The sequence below is a fragment of the Stylophora pistillata genome, chromosome 6, assembly GCF_964205215.1.
Source record: "Stylophora pistillata chromosome 6, jaStyPist1.2, whole genome shotgun sequence".
NCBI lineage: Eukaryota > Metazoa > Cnidaria > Anthozoa > Scleractinia > Pocilloporidae > Stylophora > Stylophora pistillata.
The window spans coordinates 7,628,434-7,649,574 of record NC_142524.1 but is presented as its reverse complement, the minus strand read 5'-3'; the positions used below and the strand labels follow the sequence as shown (position 1 = coordinate 7,649,574).

Genomic DNA, 21,141 nt, shown 5'->3' with positions numbered 1-21,141 from the left:
CAGGTTTCATACGAATTTCGATCAAAGGGCACGACATTTTTTTCCTTTTTATTCCGTTCTTTTTGTAAACGCTCCTAAACTTCATTGTATTCCCAAAAATTATGAACAGTTTGATCGACAGAATTGTGGAGCTCAGATAATTTTGAAGACTCCGACAAAGCTCCAAATTTGAATTGTAAAGTTATAAGGCGTCATTCCTATTTTAAATTTCAAAGCAATTGTCAACTTTCTCATCGATCAAAAGGACAATCTTTCACCACAGCCCCAGGGTTGATATTTTCATGTAAAACTTCAATTGACTCCCGCGCTTGTACTTGAAGAAGTCTAAAACCGACTATCTTAACGCGAGGTTAGATATTTCTTCCTAATCTAATTTCCTATTTTTCTTAGTGAGTATAAATATTTCAAGGGATAAGCCTGAGGTGTGTCCTTGCTTATAGGTGTTAATCGCGTTCACTAAGGTAGGCGGCTATCCAAACTTCTAGAATAATGGTTCCGAGAAGGATAACCTAAATTAAAGTTGCACGTATTATTTCTCAGGTTCTCGAGGGGTCACGGAAGTAAATGTGCCGTGCTTATGATTGTCACGAGTTTGTCAACAGCTTTATAAAAGAGAATCAGTTTTTTCTTTTAAACAGTTATGGCAAATCTTAATAGTTAAAAAAGCAACTTGAATAAATGATTTAAGTGAAAAACACCCGACTCCAAAGATACTAACAAATTCATCCTATGAAGTGAAAATTTATTCTTGTACCGGTGACTGGTAAGTTTTTAACGATTTCAGTTGTTGCTAAGAAATAAAACCTTCAATCAGTTTTTTTTAAAGTAGTCATTCTCCCTTGGTCAAACAAAGTGCTTGATGCTCGAAGCAACTTGCTAAAGAAAAATGAAACCTTCAAATACGACACTATTAATCAAGAATATTTTATCGTTCCGTCTGTTTGACGCAAATTTTAAGAGCTTAAAACCCGCATAGAACATAGTATTAAGGAGTTCACCAAGCAGAAACCGCAATTTTGATCCAGGCAAGTTAATTAATAAGCTTTTTTTATCCTCTTATTTTCTTGCATTGCCCTAAGAAAAATTCTCTCCAATTTGATTTCATAATTCATTAGAGGCATTGTGTTATTACTGTATGTTTTTCGTTGCATAGAGGAGATTTTAGCTTAACTATTCAAAGGAAATACTGAAAAGCTGTCTGACTATATTTCCCACTCTGAACGCCTCGGCTGATTCAATTGTCCCGGTAACTAACTAACGAAGAGCCCCCACTTCAACAACAACAACAAAATCAACAATAATTGCTTCATGAACAACACTGATGATAATTTTCGTGGATGCCATCTGCATATAGGCTAAGGGACAAAGAGAGGTATCCAACTTTAAGAACGCTTTCTTTTTTAGAGATTTACCAAGGGTGACTAATCCTAAGTTGCAATTAAATGTTTTTTACGTGGTTATCACATGCGGTGTTTCCTTGTTCGACCCGTTGAACTGAGCACGCGCCTATCGTGATGGCTTGCATGCGTCCTTCTCGTGTTTTCAGTCACGTCACTAGTATCGATTAGTTTGTTATCTCTCTATGTTTCCGTATTGATGTTGCTGTATATCTTTCAAAATTACGATGATCACTTTCGTGATAAGGTCGGACGCGGATCTTTGCAAACTCGTGTTCCATTACCAATTCCGCATAATTATAAAATGAGTGTGATAAGTGGAATGTACCATTTTTTAATACTACATTAACCAACCCATGAGGATAATTTCGCCTCTTAGAGGTCATCGGTTGCTACACTGAGTTTTTTTTAACCAACTGCCAAGATAATTAAAGCATACTCGCTTTGTAAATACAGTAAAAGCCCACGTGTAAGAACCTAGTTTTTTTCGTGTCTGGCAAAATAGGTTCTTATGTTTTGGGGTATTTACCGACAACTTAGGCAAAACAGGTTCTTAATAGGTTCTTAAAATATCTTTAACGAAAATGCTATTAAATAATTATGAAATGAAATAATTAATTATAATAAATGCCTGGGAGCCATAAATACAGTTGGGAAACTGTATTGTGACATGTTTTATAGAAGTATCAAATGTATAGAAAACATTTATTTTTATTATATTTATTTATATTATATATTATATATTTATATTATATTTATTATTACAGACATATTTTGCTACAACATTGTTTCATTATCCAGAATGATTCTTCATATAAGAACCATGCAGGTTTTGCTGGGTAAAACAGGTTCTTATATTTTTGGGTATTAAAATCCAAAATTTCTGCCAAAAAGGTTCTTAATTACTAAATTCTTACACGCGGGTTTTAACTGTATTATAAGTGTTGCAGCGCGCACTGCTTAATTTGCATAGACTGTTCGTCGTCATCACGGGCTTGAACTTTATTTGAATCACTGTTGCAGCTCCAAGGTTTGTTCCAGGAGGGGGGGAGGGGCTAGTTTTATTTGGGTTGATTCAGGGTAGGTATGTGCCCCTCCCTTTTTCAAATTTTTGGTCCTCCTTAACGGAAACGCGCCGACGTATTCTAAATTTCTGGAAAAATAAAACAACATAAAAGATGGACTGAATAAACGAAAACAAAACAGTAATAAAAACGTCGGCTTTAGAGATGGCCTGGCTACCCGCCAGGGACCATGCTTGGGATATCATTAACCAAAAGAAAAAATTAAATACATATTTGAATGCCTGTCTTTCAGGTGATGTTTCCGTGCTCGCTAATTAATTTGTAATTCATTTATTAAAAGCAATTTCCACTCTGAAGCTGTTAATTATTAATTAACATGGATACATCTCAACAAGACGTGAAAATAGCCGCTATTTTTCTTTACGAGTTTATATAAATCATAAGTAATGACTTTTATGAAAATCCATGATTTTTTTTAGAAAATGTGTTTATGAATCCTCGCATCAGATAAGGTTCTTACATCCGACGTTTTACTAAAATTACTTTGCTTTTATGGAAAAATGTCGCCAAGAGCGTATTAATTGGGCTAATTCATTCTAAATTACCAAAAAAAATGTTTTCTTATTTTGACAGCACAGCTTCCTGAAAAGGATTTTACTGCCGGTGAAATCGAAGTTAGAATTTTCCAATCTTTCTCTTCGTTTCCCACGCAGTGGCAAAACAGACGTTCCTCAGAAAAATTTGTTTTCAATCGCAGTTACAGCAGCTGCTGCAGCAATCCTAGGCAAAGTTGGTTTGATTTGTCTTTTAACGCATACAAAAGGGTGAGTCAAGAGCCGAAAAAAAGGGTAAACTACACAAGAGCCATCATGCAAATAACGTTTGTAGTTTAAAGTAAGAAGCACACCGAACTTAACGCGGCCAAAGAATAACGTCACGCGCCAAGAACAACAGGTAGCGAAAAGATGTAAAGAAACCATACCATAGACAATTCATTTAAAAAAAAAAAGCCTTTTTTAGACATATATAAATATATGCTATATTTTCCGTTTAGAACTAAAAGATTATCTCTTGGCTCAGCCTACTCGTAATAATCGAAACGATCGCTTTACGTGAGCTGTACAACTTTACATTCACTTTCAGATTTAGTAAACCTGAGTTCGTGGGTGAGATTGCAGGACATGCAAAAAAAAAAAAAAAAAAAAAAATGAAAAACGGAGGAGAAATGATCATAGGTTTTGTCTTATTGTTGCTTGTGAGGGTTTTTGAAATGTTCCTCCAAGACAAATTTTAAAGTGAGATTTGTTTTGACGCACTTAGCAAGAAGAGATTTAATTAATGCGCCACAATGAAGTGGAAGACTGATGCATTATTTCCTTAGGTTATCACTTCAGCTGAAAGGTACTGACGACACAAAAGTCATTTGACACCTGAACACAAAATCACGCATTCTTATTCGGCCAACACTGAAATCAGTTTTAATGGCTTTACAATGAAAAGAAAAGCATTAACTGTGCTACTTCTGTAAACAAAACAAGAAAAATTGACTTGAAAGAGAAAAGAACTGTCGACATCCTCATATTCGCTTTTGGGGTGTCTTTACATGCATTGAGGAAGTGTGTTTTGTACTGCGCTTTAACGCTCAAGAGGACTCCAATGTTTTGTTGATGACTGAAAAAAGCCACTTAGCTCACTTTATTGAAATTCTGTGAATGGACTGAAAAAGGCCAGTTATCTCGCGGTTTTTGTGCATGTTTCTCAGTATTTAGCGCTGCCAGCCTCAGGCAAACCGCTGCTCCTATTCTACTGGATTTTAAACAGAGCACAATAAATTGATTTGCGAGCCGCAAAAGCTCTTCAAATTAAAAGAGTCAGTTAAGAACCTGGGTTTTCGTGGATGAAAAATCTTCTCAGTTTCGGGAGAAAGAGAGGTCAACAAACACTGGACGTGACTCAAAAACATAATTCTATTTGGCTCTACCAACAATTTCAACAATTTATACAATATCACAACGGAGTTTTTACATGCAATTTGCCAAATCAAAAGGTAAATATTATCTTTTACTTTTCAAGGTTTCCGTTGCCTGGCAACTGAGGCTTTGTCTTCCAAAGAATTTTTCATTGTGTTTGGATTAACTCTGCACGCTTTGTCAATCGTTCATTGTGCGTGAATAATAATTTTGAAAACCACTTGAACTCGACGGATTCATAAGTTGCTTAAAATATCTTCACGTTGCAAAGTTTAGTTATGAATATGACGCTCACCTCGAAGCTAATCTTGTCTTTTTATTCAAGAAAATCCGCTTAAGAATTCTTTAATTGAGTATTATAACGACCACTATTCCATCAAAAATGTCATTATTAAACAGATTTAGGTGTTAACTAGTTTATTATGAAGAATTCTCTGGAGAATGAGTATTTTCCCTTGCCAAAAGTCGGTTTAAAATCAATATTCTCATATGACACGGGGCATTCTGTTATTTGCTTTTGTTGTCTTACAGGTCAAAACAAATAAAGAGAAGAAATCGAGATTGAGGAAACAGCGGAACAAGTGGCTGACATGAACGAAAACTCAGCCCCAGCAAGTCAAAATCCTCCCCCGCAAGCTCTTCCGACTTTGCCGAACGAAGATGCTGAAAACATCGCATCAACGATCCTCTACGCTTTTCTGTCGCTGTTTATAATACTGGGAAACGTTCTTGTCGTCGCAGCGTTCAGGTTTAATAGAAGGCTTCGCACCATAAATAACACCTTCCTGGTCGGCTTAGCCGTATCAGACCTCTTGGTTGGGCTGATATCGATTCCGTTGTGGATTTACATCTCGTCTTGCCAACAGTTGATAACATGCGTGATAGATAAAGACCTACTTACATTTTATTCAACGGTGGACATTTTCACTGGTTGTGCCTCAGTGCTGCAGCTTACTGCGATCAGTATGGAACGATATTTGGCGATAACTCGGCCGATAAACCACCGAGCTTATTCCATGTGGATTTACTACGGGATGATCATGGCTGCGTGGAGCTTCGCTTTTATCATGGCAGGACTGTTTCCCGTTCAGATGAGCAAGTGGCAGAAACCTTACAGCATCATTCTCTTTATAGCGTGCTTTGCTGTCCCAGCACTTATCATAGTGACTATGTATGCCATCATTTTCCAGGCGGCTAAGGGGACCTCCCGAGCTAGGGTCCATCCCATAGGACACGGAGGAAACAGCGCACAAACTGAAGCCAAAATTGCTGCCACCATCGCGGTCATCACCGGACTTTTTATAATCGCGTGGTTGCCATTTTGCGTCGTGAACCTGTTTGCAGAGTTCTGGCATCATTTACTGCCACCTTTTCCTGAAATTCTGAGGCTTATTCGGTTCGTGAAGTGGATGCATTACTCCAATAGTATGGTAAACCCGATGGTGTATGCTTACCGCAATGGCGAGATGAGGAAAACCTTTAAAAGATTGTTGCTGACTTGTTTTGGCTGTCGTGGCGTCCCACACAGAAATATTCGAGCTCATGCTTCTGCCGTGGCCCATAGCAGACGAAACAGTGATCCGTCTCCATCACGGGGAAGAACGAGAAATAATCTTAACAACGACACAAGCTCTTCCGGACGAAGAAATAGCCCTGGAGGGAGATTATCATCTGAGAACAAAAGGGTTGATGATCCCATCCCTAGTGATAGCTCATTTCGCAATGGTCCTTTTTTTGTTCCCATCCAGCTCGATGTAGAACGGGCATCCTCGCCGATGATGCCTAACACTTCCACCTTGGCTGTCCTGGGTGACTGACATTATACTTCTTTTTATACTTGCACTACATCATATCATATACAAGTGCCAAGAACAGTCTTAAGGTTCTAATATTAATATATATCTTCAAATTCTTCGAATTATTTTTCTGGGAAATGTATAAAACTCAGAGGAGAATACTTGGAGTCTATGACGATTTGCATTCACGATAGAGCGCGCTTTTCGATCGACTATCGTAAAATAAAAACAAACGCAATGCGGCCAGTCAGAATCACTTTTGTCCAGAAATGCCCATAGAAACGAAAATGGCGAGTGAATGAGTGAATGTACATGACTTTTACGATTTTGGCGAATTTTAGTCAAAATTGTCAAAGCGAAATTGACGATTTAGACGAATTTTAGACAAATCGTTAAAGCGAAATCAGCTTGGTGGATCTGACGATTTTGACGAATTTTTCGCCATTTTCGTTATTGCATGCATTTCTGAACATATCTCGTCAGAAGAGATGAGAAAATCACCAGAAGCCAATGAGAAAACAAGCAAACTGCCCGAGGCGCGGAAAAACCTGAGTGGACAAGACGCACGATTGGTTCTCAGTAGTTTTAAATTTTATTGGTTAAGAGAGTGGCGCAAGTTTTCTCGGCCAATCAGAAAGCAGAGTAAAGCTTAACAAAGGCAATTTCGGATTAATTTCCACACGCAATAAAAAACTGCTCTCTAAGAGCTGATTTCATAGCTAAATCTTGAGGGGAAAATGAAGTAGATAAGGAGCAAGTGAAGTGAGACTATCTTTAATGACATTTAATGTTAACATCAAAATCTCGTCACAAAACTTTTTCCTGTGACTTGCTCATTTTTTCACTCATCAAGAACATTTCGTGCCTCAATGGATGATTTTTGTTGCCCATGGAACTCAAACAGGGCTAGTAACACAAAGTCTAACTTAAACCACGTGTTAAGACTTCAAATGAGCCTCGAGAATCTTTTTTTTTTTTTTACCACCTGAAGGTGTTTTGAACACTTCGCGGTTTTAGTCGTGACAGTAGCTCTCGGGAGCCAAGCTAGATAATACGACGTACGCAGCAATCCATTTAAGGTTGCTGCTTAGAAGAGAAAGCTATTGTCAAATATAGTTAATATATTATTAATGTCAGAGAAAGAGCCTTAGCAGATAAGAAAGAACACTACGGTCAAACGTCGGGCATGCGCATGGGAATCAATTCTGGCAGGCCGCGTGCCAATTTCCCGCCCAAATTTCCAAGGAAAACATAAACAACCGCTGTCTCGCGAAATAAGTTAAAGAAAATTGAAACGTTCATACAAATCTATAAAAGGAAACAAACATAGGGGAAAGGAAAATTCGAGACTTTTCGAACACAATGCTTATTCAAGAACAATTTTCCTGTTGATTTACCATTCTGTTTTGAGCTTTACCTAGAGGGTTATTTGCTTTTAAAATACCGTGACTTACTGGCTTTCCCTGGCTTCTGTGGTTGTTTGTAGCTCGTATAAGACAGCATGGTTTTGAAAGCCTGGCTGTAAGCACGTCAACTAGTCGTTACAACGTTAGCATATCCGTAGACATTTGACCGTTTGGCGCAGTAGTTTCGGTTCAAGGCTAAAATATCTTTCAAAATCCACTCAGAAGTAAAATTAAAGTATATCTGAGTGATATAGCATGCTTGTCAACATATAAGTCGGCATAAATGTACTAGTATCCATTTTTTTTGCCCACGGATCTGTACAATCTCTATTAGAAAACGACTGCGAAAAAATATTTGACACGAAAACCGGCAAAGATCAATGAGGGATTTTGTTCCTCGGCCCTTAGAAATGGACACCAGGTACGTTTATTCGGACTATTTCTGGAACAAGTGCAAATTGAAAATATATATAGAATAAGGTTATTAGTTATTATACACTTAAGCTGAAACAATGTTGTTCAATTGCTGTCTGGTATTTCTTTTTAAAAATTAAATGAAAAGATTAATTTAACCAATCGGTGTAGGGTGTTCAGTGGCCCAGATTTCAGATTTCTTTGGAGAAGAATGGAGAGAATGCTTTTGTTCTATAACTCTTCTTACTGATTCTAGCAAAGGCCAGGTCTTAAGAAATAGATAGAGTAGCAGGGATGCCGCAGTGGAGATGATGAAAAATAATGCGATAGACCAGACACTTTCAAAATGATAGATCGCAGACAGGTAAGAATATTTTTTAGGTTAAGTTTTCAGTTTACGAATAACGGTTATTGAGTCAGTTTGCTAGACATAACGTCTCGTAGTCACGTTCGACGCACTAAAAACTACTATAAAACGAATACAAGAATTGTAAAAACGTGTAAAATGGTATATAAAAAGTCACTTGTAACAATGTAGCGGAATTCCAAATCGATTTCGATCAATTACGATCCTCATCAGTAGTACTCCGCCATGTTTAAAATACTCATAATGAGTACTCATTATGAGTATTTTAAACATGGCGGAGTACTACTGATGAGGATCGTAATTGATCGAAATCGATTTGGAATTCCGCTACATTGTTACAAGTGACTTTTTATATACCATTTTACACGTTTTTACAATTCTTGTATTCGTTTTATAGTAGTTTTTAGTGCGTCGAACGTGACTACGAGACGTTATGTCTAGCAAACTGACTCAATTATCGAACACGTTCCTGGCCTCGGCCCACAAAATTTCATCAGAATAACGGTTAAATTTGATCAATTTTACGCCACACGACTACTTAATGGTTAACGGCCCCGTTGACTTCCTTTTAGGTCATACATGCATGCGCACATATACATAGTACTATACATAAGTACAATATTCATGAAGTAGAATTGCTACATCCATACAAACAAAGACAACTTGGTTTCATCAACTGACGCACTACCACTGTTTCTTCACAAACTTGTCCCCTTTTTTCATTTACGTTTTCATGCAGATAACGGTGCAGCCATGCACATTACTTACCGGCACGCGATACCTAAGTTAATTACCAAACAGAGAAAAGTACATGGGCGCGCATAGATGTGAAATTTCTCTTCGAGCGTTCGACCAAGATATCTCGCGGGTGTGCGCAGCTCACCATAGGCCTTTACTTACAAGAAAAATAGACTTTATTAACGACATTGGCGTGAAAGGCGAGCGACATGTCAGCAGCTGATTAGCGATATCATGAACACACGTAAAAAGAACGATCGTGATTTTACACGAATAAAACTACCGCATTCCCAAGGGCTGAAAATCCTTGTAAAACATTTAAAAAATACGCCGTAAGGAACCCTTTGATAAACGTGAACAATTATTCAATTCATGATTGAGGATAAAGCAAACAAAGTGCTAGCTGCAATCAAGCACTCTGTTAGTTTGAACTAAGTATTTAGTTATTTTTTATCCTTCAACGTTTTACCGATTTAATTTTTGATGATTGTTCTATGTTTAAATTTTTTTTTTTACACAGGATTAACCCCGTGACTCTCTTTTCAAGTAGTATTTTAATTTCAAATCTTCTTTGTGTAACTACCCAGTAGTTTCGTCTATTACAGGTAGTCCCTCCTTTTCGGCGAAGTCCGTTGCGCGCGAGTCAGTGGAAAACAAGTGCTGTTAACGCGCCACGGGGAACTATTGAAGTGACGTCGATGCACCGCAGGAGCTCCATGAGTGAGGCGCTCGAAATGAAACGACAGGAGCTAGGAGACGAAACGACCGCCGGTACGAAACTACTAGACTACGAGCAGTCCATCGCACGAGCCAAAAAAACAAATACACCGATGCACTGCAGGAGCTCCATGACACCTACTGCAGTGCATCAACGTCACTTCAAAAGCTCCCCCTGGCGTGATAACAGCAATTTTTTTCACTGATTTTTTTTGACTCGCGCTACTGACTTCGCCGAAAAGGAGGACTTCTCATAGCCTAGTACCCAGTTTGCGTCGATTCGTACCCGAGCTACAGGTCATACATGAACCCGAACCACTGCATATACATTCGTTCAAAATACTCGATTATTGGCGTGCTTAGCGCAAGGTAAGTGTGATGCATAGTATTCTGGGTACGAAACGGCCGTGGTTACGAAACGACTGATAACCTCAGTTTGTGCACGTGATTAAACGAGGTTAGTTTCTATAGAAACTGTGCTGCTGCATCGGTGGGGTTTCAACAAAATAGTTTGGTTTTATCAACTGAGTTGATAATGTAGTAGTTTCGTACCCACGGTCGTTTCGTTTCCTGTCGTTTCGAAACCAGTTTGAGTCGGTTCGTACCTGAACCACTGCATATACATTAATTCAAAATACTAAATGATTGCCTGGCCTAGCCCAAGGCAAGTGTTATATATAACATTCTGAGTACGAAACGACTGTGGTTACGAAACGACTGCTAATAACCTTTGTCTTTATGAATAAGAGGGGTGCGTTTCTAAAGAAAATGTGCCGTTGTATAGCTAGGTGGAGGGTATGACGAAATAATTTGGTTTTATCAACTGGTTGATAATGTAAATTGGTCACCATAAAGAATTTCAAAGCTGAACTTTCAGTGTTAGCTCTTCGGTGGAACTATGTTTTCATGGAATGAAAATATATCTGCCACTCACTAGTCCAATCCACAAGCTTAAGAAGTTCAGTTCTAAGAGGCTAAGGATCTCTAGTAGGTCAAAATGCTGTACAATGAATTTAATTAATGCTTCAGTTGTCCTTTTGATTTTATAATCGTCCCATTCTTAACCCTAATTCCGCCTTGCCGGCTTTTTGTTTGACATCAATAGCCTCAATAGCTCGGTACAGAATAACTTCTATCAGTTCGCCATCAGACTCTGGAGAGGCAGCAGCACGATTGAAGTACGTATTTTTCACGAGTTCTGTCAACGGGTTTCGTTGCTTTTTCTCTTTTATTTGCAAAGGGCATAACCAAGTGTCGCGTCATTGTTTTAAAATTCAGTTTCCATCGCCGAATTTCTTTATTTGATAGAGCAAGAGACTTTTGGTAGGTTTGAAAATTTTCGTTTCAATTTTTTCTCCTCCTTTATCTTTTGGGATAAAGCTAAATTAGAGAAATGCTTTTCAACAAAAATGGAGAGCTCTTCAATTAAACGCGGATGGAGTCGTAGGTTTAAGTGATGAAATTGTGTCAACGCAAGAGAATATCATCTGATATTTTCTTGGTTGAGTAATATTCTTATGCTTGATGTCGACTTCGCTCGTTGTCTTTGTCAGTTTATCCAGGTGTGACCCAAGATATTTCGAACGTTAGCCCTTCGTCAGAGCGAAGACGAAAGGCTCTGAAAAACGGCTAACGCTCGAAACGTCAGCTTAGAAAATCTTTAAGGTTGCCAACTTGCGTTATCAGCTTAGCTGATAAAACCAAATAAACGCCATGGCAGTTCGTGAAGTTATGAAAGAACATTTCTTCCCCGAAAAAAAGAAGACGGCCTTTAATTTATTACATTTTTTCACTTAAGTTTAACACCGTGCCACTCTTTTGGAACGTTGAATAAATTCCAATTTGCTTTGTTTTTTCGTTGCCGACGCTGTTCTCCATGCATCTTCTACTTCTTTTTTTCAATTTTATCTTCAAGGATGTGTCTCTGTTTTGTCATTGATGTTTCTTCTATTTTCTTTTCTTCTCACAGCTTTTCCTCTTGCTTTTTTCTCAGTCTGCTCCACGATCATCCCTTTCACCACCGCTTATCCTTTTTCAATAACGTAATCTCTATTTGCTCTTTATTTTCTCTGTTTGTTGTTATCTATTTATTTATCTATTTATTCGTTGCCGCAGATCCAAGAGAAACTAATTATCAACATGAAGAGGGCAATTATTTTGGCGGCATTTATGCTTGTTTTACGACAAACGAAAGGTAATACAATAATTTCGTCTGTATTACTCTTGATTCCAAAATTATGATGACCACTTTTCCTTTTTCGTAGGTTTCATAAATTGACAATTGTGTCGAAGCACTACGAATAGCAATTACGAAATAAAAGAATTGAAATCTGTGATTTCTTCACCGATTTAATTTGGAATCGTTAACATTTTATCATTACACAGTCCCTCTCTTTAATTACAACTTCAACTAAATAGAATGTGTTATTACCTATCATAAATGAAAGAACTGGAGTTAATTTTTTTCTACTCTCACTCCAGTAACTCTCACTTAGGTGGGCCGCAGGCCAACGGGACTTGTAACTCTGATCACACTGTGAATATATCGATCTCAAACGTGGATGATGCAGCACAATGGAACGAAGCAGAGTGGGCCACAAAGACAGGCTATGCAGAGTGTGAGCCAACAATTGATGTTGGTGCTGAAACAGTTACTTATGAAAATCTCCCCCTCCCCAACTGCACTTTAGAGTCAAACCAAAATACTTCACACCTAACTTACATACTCCGAATAAGCGCTGTAAAAACTTTTACTGATCCAAACACAAGCCAGTTACGCGCTTACGACCACCTGTACTACGTCTCGTGTTCCTACGATAATGCAGGAAGGGCTTCAGCGAGTTTTGTGCCGATCAAGAACCGAGCGGATAACGATACAGGTATGTGGCTCTGATCAAGAAAACAGCATGTTTTATCTATGTTAGGTAATCTTAGTTTGAATTTCTGCACAGTGGAGATTCCTCCATATCAAACCCGCTTTGCCAACGAAAGTATCGGCTAGCCATCCTTAAGTGGCCGATGGAAAAAAAAAAAAAGGGACAAATAATCTTTATATCAAGATATGGTTGATTTGATTTTAATTTGTCATAACAAAAACGTGACGGAGTACTTCGTTTTGTAATGTAGAAAGTGTTACCTTTCATCCTTTACGCTACCGAACTGCCGCTAATGCATGCTGGTTCAAAGACAGTTGTTATCATCAACTACCTTGTAATGATCTGGATTTCAAAATAGTTTTGTTTTCGTCATTGTCAATAATCTGTGACTGCTACGGGAGGACTTGAGTTCTAATTTGAGAGCTATTAGCTTTAAATAAATATCTCGACTTCACTTCATTTGATTTTATAACAGTATAGCCTTGCGTTTGTCAGAACAAATTCCTTTATTAATAAAGTCTTAATCTCTTTTTTGTTTTTTTTTTACTCATCCTTACTAGCTATTTTTGTTCTTTCTTTGTCAACTTTCAGCGGACGGAGTTTTCACATTTTCTCTCAACGCGTATTCAGACGCCGAATACAAAACGGCGGTTACCAACAGCTCTCTTGCTCTGAATGTAGAGATTTTCTTCAAAGCTGAAGTTACAACTCAAGGCAGCGCACCAAACCTTGACCTGACCTGTACCCCGTGAGTTGTTATTCATCAAAAAGCAGTAATTTAGATTCTACTGATGGCAAATTCACTCTAATAACCAACGGGTAAGAATCTCTGTGATATCAATTTGCCCACCAAACACGACTAAAATATAATAAAGATAATAACAATGGCAATAACAATTATAATTAGTTTTAAAACATTTTAGAGGAAGACCAGATACTATTATTATATAAGATACTGATGAAGTATCAGGATTTTACCTTTTACTAAAAAATCGTAACTTCGTCGCGCGCAGTGAAGATACTAGTTTTTATCTTTTACGTGTGAGGATAATATTGTCGCCATGGTTACTAACATGGTTACTTTTATTACTATAGAATTTTCCTCTTCTTCATTAGAATTTTGACTTTTCGGAACAGAAATTACAAGTGTTGTTGTCTTTATTTCTTCTTTATAACTTTATATCCGAGTTTCATAACATTGTTATGACAAGCATTTTGCGATAGATGACCACTTTAATTGCACTATTTTGCTGTTTCGAAAATGAATAAAAAAACTGTGTTTTATGTGGAAATTTCATTAGTATCTATAAGATAGACAGAAAATTACATGGCCGCTTGGGGATACGAATTTTTATCTTCTCGTGCTCAAAGTATCTCTCACTCGTTCACTTCGCACACTCGTGAAGGATACTTACAGCACTCGAAGATAAATTTCGTATCCCCGCGCGGCCATGAAATATCCTCTATTTGTCTTGAACTGTCTGATATTGTATCGTTATCACTCCCAGTGCAAGTGGTTCTTAATCTAAGTGAAAAATGGCCGTCAGTGCAGACTCCTGATAGTCTGAGACAGTCATACTAGTTTATGTGAGACTCGGTCAAACTACTGATCAACCATGAATGAGTGACACTGGCTAGTACTAAAAGAAGTAGAGCTCACCTTTAATAATTAATTTCATTCAGGTTTTTTTCAGTTTCTTGCCAATAAATGGTAAGCCTTAGCCTTCCAAAACCCCAATTAAAACCTACCGTTGTAGTTTTCGTGGGAAACTTTTCTTGCATGTTGTGTGTCTGGTATCAATTCAGGATACAATATACAGCTGATGCTGTGGAATTACCTGCATGGCTCTTCTCCATTTTAAATAAGATTTATTACCTCGAATTACGTTTACATTATTTTCTTATACCATTTATTATTATTTCTTGCCTAGTTGTGGCAGCGATGGTGTCAGCCAAGATCTCGATGACACCTTATCATACAACTGTACCGACGACAGCATCACGGAAACATTCTCACTCAAAACTTATCGGTATTTTGGTGCAGAAGCAGGAGACATTATTTACATCCACTGCGATTTCAGAGTTTGTTTGGCAGATAGTGTCAATACTGATAAGGGCGGCTCAGACGTCGTTGTGTGGCGCACCGACCTCTACCAAAAAGAAGCTTTGCGGCAACTTTCTGACACCTCTTTTTATCAAAAGGTCGACAAAGACCTCACTGCCCGCAATCAAAACGCCGTCAAGAATACGATCAACCAACTCATAACTAAACAAGAATTGCCGGCCACAGCAAAAAATCTCATCATAACCACTCCTAGAACTTCTTGTATTTACTTTTTACCTAAAATTCACAAACCTAACAACCCGGGTCGGCCCATTGTCTCGGCTTGCAGTTACCCTACCGAACTTATCTCCAGCTATCTGGACAAAATTATGGCTCCCATCGTCAAAACTTTACCATCATATATTAAAGACAGCCAACATGCTCTTCAAATTTTTCGCGACTTTAATTTTCTTGGCCAAAACAAACTTCTTTTCACCATGGATATTACGTCTCTTTACACTGTCTTTCCTAATGGCGAAGGTCTTCTGGCCCTTAAACATTTTTTTGATCAACGTACTGTTAAGGAACCTAAATCTGAAACACTACTACGCTTAGCCGAACTAGTTCTCACACTCAATAGTTTTTCATTCGGGGACAACTTTTTCAAACAAACTAATGGTGTAGCCATGGGCACCAAAATGGGACCTAGCTATGCCAATCTTTTTGTAGGTTTTGTCGAACACCAATTTTTCAGCCAATACAACGGCTCCAAACCTGAACTCTACGGTCGCTACATCGACGACTGTATCGGCGCCACCTCCTCTACCAGAGAGGAGCTGACTCAATTCATAACCGCAGTCAATTCCTTTCACCCGGCTCTGAAATATACCTGGGAAATTTCTGACAATTCGTTATCCTTTTTAGACATCAAATTTTCAATTGAAGGCAACGGTTTATGCACTAGTGTGTATTACAAACCTACAGACTCGCATAATTACTTGTTATATTCGTCTTCGCATCCATCTCACGTTAAGAACTCCATTCCTTTTTCTCAGTTTCTAAGACTTCGTCGTTTATGTAGTAATGACTCTGATTTCCACCACAAATCAGAGTCAATGTGCCAGTTCTTCGATAAACGTGGTTACCCTGTTTCTGTCGTTCTTACGGGTTACCACCGCGCCCAACTTATTGATCGACATTCAGCACTACAAACGTCACAAAAGGAAGATTCCGACCGCAGTCCATTCACTCTCACGTTTCACCCTCACAACCACTCAGTTAAATCCATCATTCTGAAAAACTTTAAATTACTTCAAAACGATCCAGAGACAAGCACTATCTTTTCGCAGCCTCCGCTCATTTCATTCAAACGCGACAAAAACATAGGAAATTTTTTGGTCAGAAGTTCTTTTCAGACTAATGACCAAACATTAGATTTTGTTAGACATTTAAGAATAAACACTAGCGAGAAAAACACACAACGTTTCGATGACTCCATGTCATCATTCTCAAGTGAGAAGAGAATAAAAATGAATAGTTAATTTATACCGTACGAAGGTGGCAAACGTAAAAAGTTTAAAATATTTAAAATATTTAAATAAATAATTGCGCGTGTTAAGTTCATAAATGTAAACTATTAAATAAATAGTTTCGCGCGTATGGAATCCGATTGTTTGTTCAAAGAGGGCTTCATCTTCTTTATGAAAAGCATTTCATGAACTAAACAGTCCAGTTTCCCGGTGCACTTTTTAAGTACGTTGAAATGCTTGGTCAGGTCGCCGATGGTTTGTAGGCCGTGGTCGTTCTTTAGATGTTTGCCGATGGCCGAATTACGGTGCTCATTAATACGTTGATGTAAATGCCGGCTGGTGTACCCGACGTACTCTGCATCACACAGATCACATTTATAATTATATACAACGCATTGTTGGCTAACTATAGGAGGTTTAGGCTCACGTACTCTGAGATCTTCACAGATTTTGCGACTCTTGAACACGGGATGAAGGGTGTGATCGATTTTGTTGCTTAGATCTGATAATTGCCTTTTCACTGCGTCAGCTGACTTTTAATCTTTAAAAGGCAAAACCACTCGGTGAACAGCATTTTCGTTGACGGATAATTGAGCTTGCACTACAGGGTTTTCCGACCTAACTGAGGTGACAAAGTGAGAGATGGTGGAATTGATGAGGTGGTCGGGATACTTGAGGTTTGTAAACATCATCTTTAGATGATCACATTCAGATTGGAAGGACTCCCATGTGGACGACAGGCGGAATGCACGATTCAACATGGTCTTAAGTAGTGATTTCTTGTACCTTTTATCGACGTGGCTCTGGTGATGAAGCAATAGGCCTGTGTTTGTTGGTTTCCGATAAACACTAGTTTCTAGTTTACAGCCTTTCTTGAGCACTTCCATACCGACAAAAGGTAACTTGTTTCCAGATGCTAGCTCCATGGTGCAGTGTATGGACGGATGGCAGTTATTTAGCGTTGATAATAAATCTTCTGCCGCTGGTACACTTGTGACAATAGCAAACGTGTCATCCACGTACCTTCTGTAAAATTCAGGGAGCTTGTTGTCTTGATCTAGTTTCTCTTCGATAGAACAGAGAAATGCGTTTGCCATAAGTGGGCCCAATGGAGAACCCATGGCCACACCGTCGGTCTGCTCGTAAAGATTGCCATCAAATTGGAATAGTTGATTCATAGTTGCAACTTCTAGAAGTTGAACCAGTTCAGGCTTTGTAATGCTGAGGTCGTGTGTAGTATTAAACCAGTTGTCAGCCTCCAATAGAGGGTGGTAATGCTTTACTGGGCGGCCTCTCGTTTTTGGTCTCTGCAGGCTGACAGGTGTGAACGTCGATGTATCATTGATCGAAATCATCGCTGAGAAGGCGTTCGCTGACAACTGGTTTAATACTACACACGACCTCAGCATTACAAAGCCTGAACTGGTTCAACTTCTAGAAGTTGCAACTATGAATCAACTATTCCAATTTGATGGCAATCTTTACGAGCAGACCGACGGTGTGGCCATGGGTTCTCCATTGGGCCCACTTATGGCAAACGCATTTCTCTGTTCTATCGAAGAGAAACTAGATCAAGACAACAAGCTCCCTGAATTTTACAGAAGGTACGTGGATGACACGTTTGCTATTGTCACAAGTGTACCAGCGGCAGAAGATTTATTATCAACGCCAAATAACTGCCATCCGTCCATACACTTCACCATGGAGCTAGCATTTGGAAACAAGTTACCTTTTGTCGGTATGGAAGTGCTCAAGAAAGGCTGTAAACTAGAAACTAGTGTTTATCGGAAACCAACAAACACAGGCCTATTGCTTCATCACCAGAGCCACGTCGATAAAAGGTACAAGAAATCACTACTTAAGACCATGTTGAATCGTGCATTCCGCCTGTCGTCCACATGGGAGTCCTTCCAATCTGAATGTGATCATCTAAAGATGATGTTTACAAACCTCAAGTATCCCGACCACCTCATCAATTCCACCATCTCTCACTTTGTCACCTCAGTTAGGTCGGAAAACCCTGTAGTGCAAGCTCAATTATCCGTCAACGAAAATGCTGTTCACCGAGTGGTTTTGCCTTTTAAAGATCAAAAGTCAGCTGACGCAGTGAAAAGGCAATTATCAGATCTAAGCAACAAAATCGATCACACCCTTCATCCCGTGTTCAAGAGTCGCAAAATCTGTGAAGATCTCAGAGTACGTGAGCCTAAACCTCCTATAGTTAGCCAACAATGCGTTGTATATAATTATAAATGTGATCTGTGTGATGCAGAGTACGTCGGGTACACCAGCCGGCATTTACATCAACGTATTAATGAGCACCGTAATTCGGCCATCGGCAAACATCTAAAGAACGACCACGGCCTACAAACCATCGGCGACCTGACCAAGCATTTCAACGTACTTAAAAAGTGCACCGGGAAACTGGACTGTTTAGTTCATGAAATGCTTTTCATAAAGAAGATGAAGCCCTCTTTGAACAAACAATCGGATTCCATACGCGCGAAACTATTTATTTAATAGTTTATATTTATGAACTTAACACGCGCAATTATTTATTTAAATATTTTAAATATTTTAAACTTTTTACGTTTGCCACCTTCGTACGGTATAAATTAACTATTCATTTTTATTCTCTTCTCACTTGAGAATGATGACATGGAGTCATCGAAACGTTGCGTGTTTTTCTCGCTAGTGTTTATTCTTAAATGACCAAACAGGCACTTTTAAATGCGCTCGTGCGCGATGCAAAACGTGTCCTTTCATTCACAACACTGAGAAAATATCGGGACCCAAACGATCCATTAAGATCACCGATCACTTCATGTGCACCTCCGCCAATGTAATCTATTGCATAACTTGCACTTATTGCAAAAAGATTTACATCGGCGAAACAGGTAGAAGACTAGGTGACCGATTCCGAGAACACCTTCGCGACGTGGAGAGGAATGACAAGGACACATCGAAACCAGTCGCTAGACATTTTAATTTACCTAACCGTTCTAAGCAACACACGGCAATCTGCGGTCTTTCCTTACACTTAGGTAGCACGGAAAGCCGGAAAACTCTTGAACAAGAGCTCATCTTTCAAACCGGCAGTCTAAATCCCACAAGTATCAACGAACGCTTTTCATTCCACTAATTTATTCGTGTTTTTCTTGGTTCCATGTTCCCACCAAACACGTAGCTCCTTTTTCTGCCTTTAAAAGCACATACAACCCACAATTCCCTTATTCCCTCCGACGAAGGGCTAACGCTCGAAACGTCAGCTTTTATAATCGTAACGGTGGCCAATTTACCATTTCAACTTTGTTGATATATTCAAATTATTTCGTTTCCCCCACCGACACAGCCCCAAACAGTTTCTTTAGAAACTATCAGCCTTTATTCATTGAATAAATATCTAGACTTCACTTCATTTAATTTGATAACAACATAGCCTTGCGTTTGTCAGAACGAGAGAATTCTTTATTAATGAAGTCTTTATCTCTTTTTTTTTTTTTACTCATCCTTACTCACTGTTTTTGTTCTTTTTTTGTCAACTTTAGCGGCTGGAGTTTTCACATTTTCTCTCATGGGGTATTCAGACGCCGAACATAAGACACCGGTTCCCAACCCTATTAATCTGAATGTAGACGTTTTCTTCAAGGCTGAAGTCAAAGCTCAAAGCAACGCACCAAACCTTGACCTGTACTCCGTGAGTTGTTATTCATCAAAAAGCAGCGATGCAGCTGCTACTGATGGTAAATTTATTCTAATAGCCAACGGGTAAGAATATCTGTGATATAGATTTGCTCGCTAAACAAGCCGACTAGAAAATAATGATAATAACGATGACAACAACAATCATTAAATATTTTTATCATATTGAAAATATTACCTCGAAAGTAAGCGGAATTATGTTCAAATTGTTTACTAATATCTTTTTTTTATCCGATTTCTTTCATAGTTGTGGCAGCTATAATGTCAGCTGAGATCTCGGCGACACATTATCATACGCTTGTGCCGCCAACAGCACGACGAAAACATTGTCACTCAAAACGTATCGGTACTTGGGAGCAAACGCAGGAGACACTGTTTACATCCACTGCGATTTCAGAGTTTGCTTGGCAGATGAAGCCATTACTGCTTGTGAATGTCCAGACTATGCTGAATCTTGCGTCGGTGATCCTTCCACCGATTTTTCGCGTAGACATCGTCGTTCAATTTCTGATTCGGTGGATGAGTCGCAGCTTTATCATGTTGTTTCCGGTCCATTCACTTTTGAGGAAGAAGAACTGAACAAAGATGAAGGTAGATATGGGACAGGTCTTTCCACATTTTCTGTTTATCAAGAACAGTTTTCCATGGTAACTGACCAAGCTAGAAATGGAGGCCACACCAGCCATCTTATAGAACCTCGGTAGATAATGTAATATCATACAGCGTAATGAAGACTAACGGAAAATTTCTAAGGCTGGATGAAAACCTCAAGAAAAGCTATGACATGTCCCTTTTCATATATTCTCAGTTGCTCTGCCTTGATTAAAAAAAATAAATAAAAAAAGGGAACGGTATGATCTCTGATATCATAATCTTGCCTACGCTTTTGATAGTTTAACTCAATCATTAATCTGAGATCAATTTGCTCCATTTCAGTTGCATCTGACGACCAAGAGGAGACCAGCCAGTCTTTCCAGACGGTAGCAATTGTTGGAGCAGTATGCGGTATTGTGGCTGTAGCTGTCATTTGCGCTACCGTCTATCTTGTCATTCGCTATCGCAACATGCGCACGCAAAATGGAGATATGCACGTGGTCACCTAAACTCCAAACACAAATGAGCTTTGCTGTGCAAGCAGGCGCGCGCATAGCATGTTTTAA

At 38.8% G+C, this 21,141-nt stretch overlaps 3 protein-coding genes and 1 pseudogene across 9 annotated transcripts in view; 3 read left to right on the top strand and 1 right to left on the bottom strand.

Moving 5' to 3' along the window:
• LOC111338919 (beta-1 adrenergic receptor) overlaps positions 1 to 8,166 on the top strand; it is a 25,373-nt gene extending 17,207 nt beyond the window's left edge. For 5 of the 6 annotated variants that reach the window (XM_088724394.1, XM_088724397.1, XM_088724393.1 and 2 more), the window contains one exon: positions 4,924 to 8,166. In XM_088724394.1, coding sequence (XP_088580520.1) covers positions 4,983 to 6,209 — 1,227 coding nt within the window. In that variant the 5' untranslated portion in view covers positions 4,924 to 4,982 and the 3' untranslated portion in view covers positions 6,210 to 8,166. Of the gene's footprint in view, positions 3,247 to 4,923 lie in introns of all 6 variants that reach the window. The other variant, XM_022945833.2, reaches the window with a different exon arrangement.
• Positions 8,167 to 10,818: 2,652 nt separating this feature from the next.
• Positions 10,819 to 21,096, top strand: LOC148728043 (uncharacterized; annotated as a pseudogene). The gene is made up of 6 exons (XR_015988511.1): positions 10,819 to 11,153; positions 11,946 to 12,024; positions 12,326 to 12,709; positions 19,828 to 20,047; positions 20,229 to 20,572; positions 20,918 to 21,096. The product of XR_015988511.1 is annotated as an uncharacterized LOC148728043 (transcript).
• Positions 16,199 to 17,527, bottom strand: LOC148728045 (uncharacterized). Its single transcript, XM_088724540.1, has one exon. It carries the CDS (start codon positions 17,455 to 17,457, stop codon positions 16,816 to 16,818), a length of 642 nt encoding a protein of 213 aa, XP_088580666.1. The 5' UTR covers positions 17,458 to 17,527; the 3' UTR covers positions 16,199 to 16,815.
• On the top strand, positions 17,630 to 18,799 carry LOC148728044 (uncharacterized). The gene has a single exon (XM_088724539.1). It carries the CDS (start codon positions 17,729 to 17,731, stop codon positions 18,797 to 18,799), a length of 1,071 nt encoding a protein of 356 aa, XP_088580665.1. The 5' UTR covers positions 17,630 to 17,728.
• Positions 21,097 to 21,141: the final 45 nt, after the last annotated feature.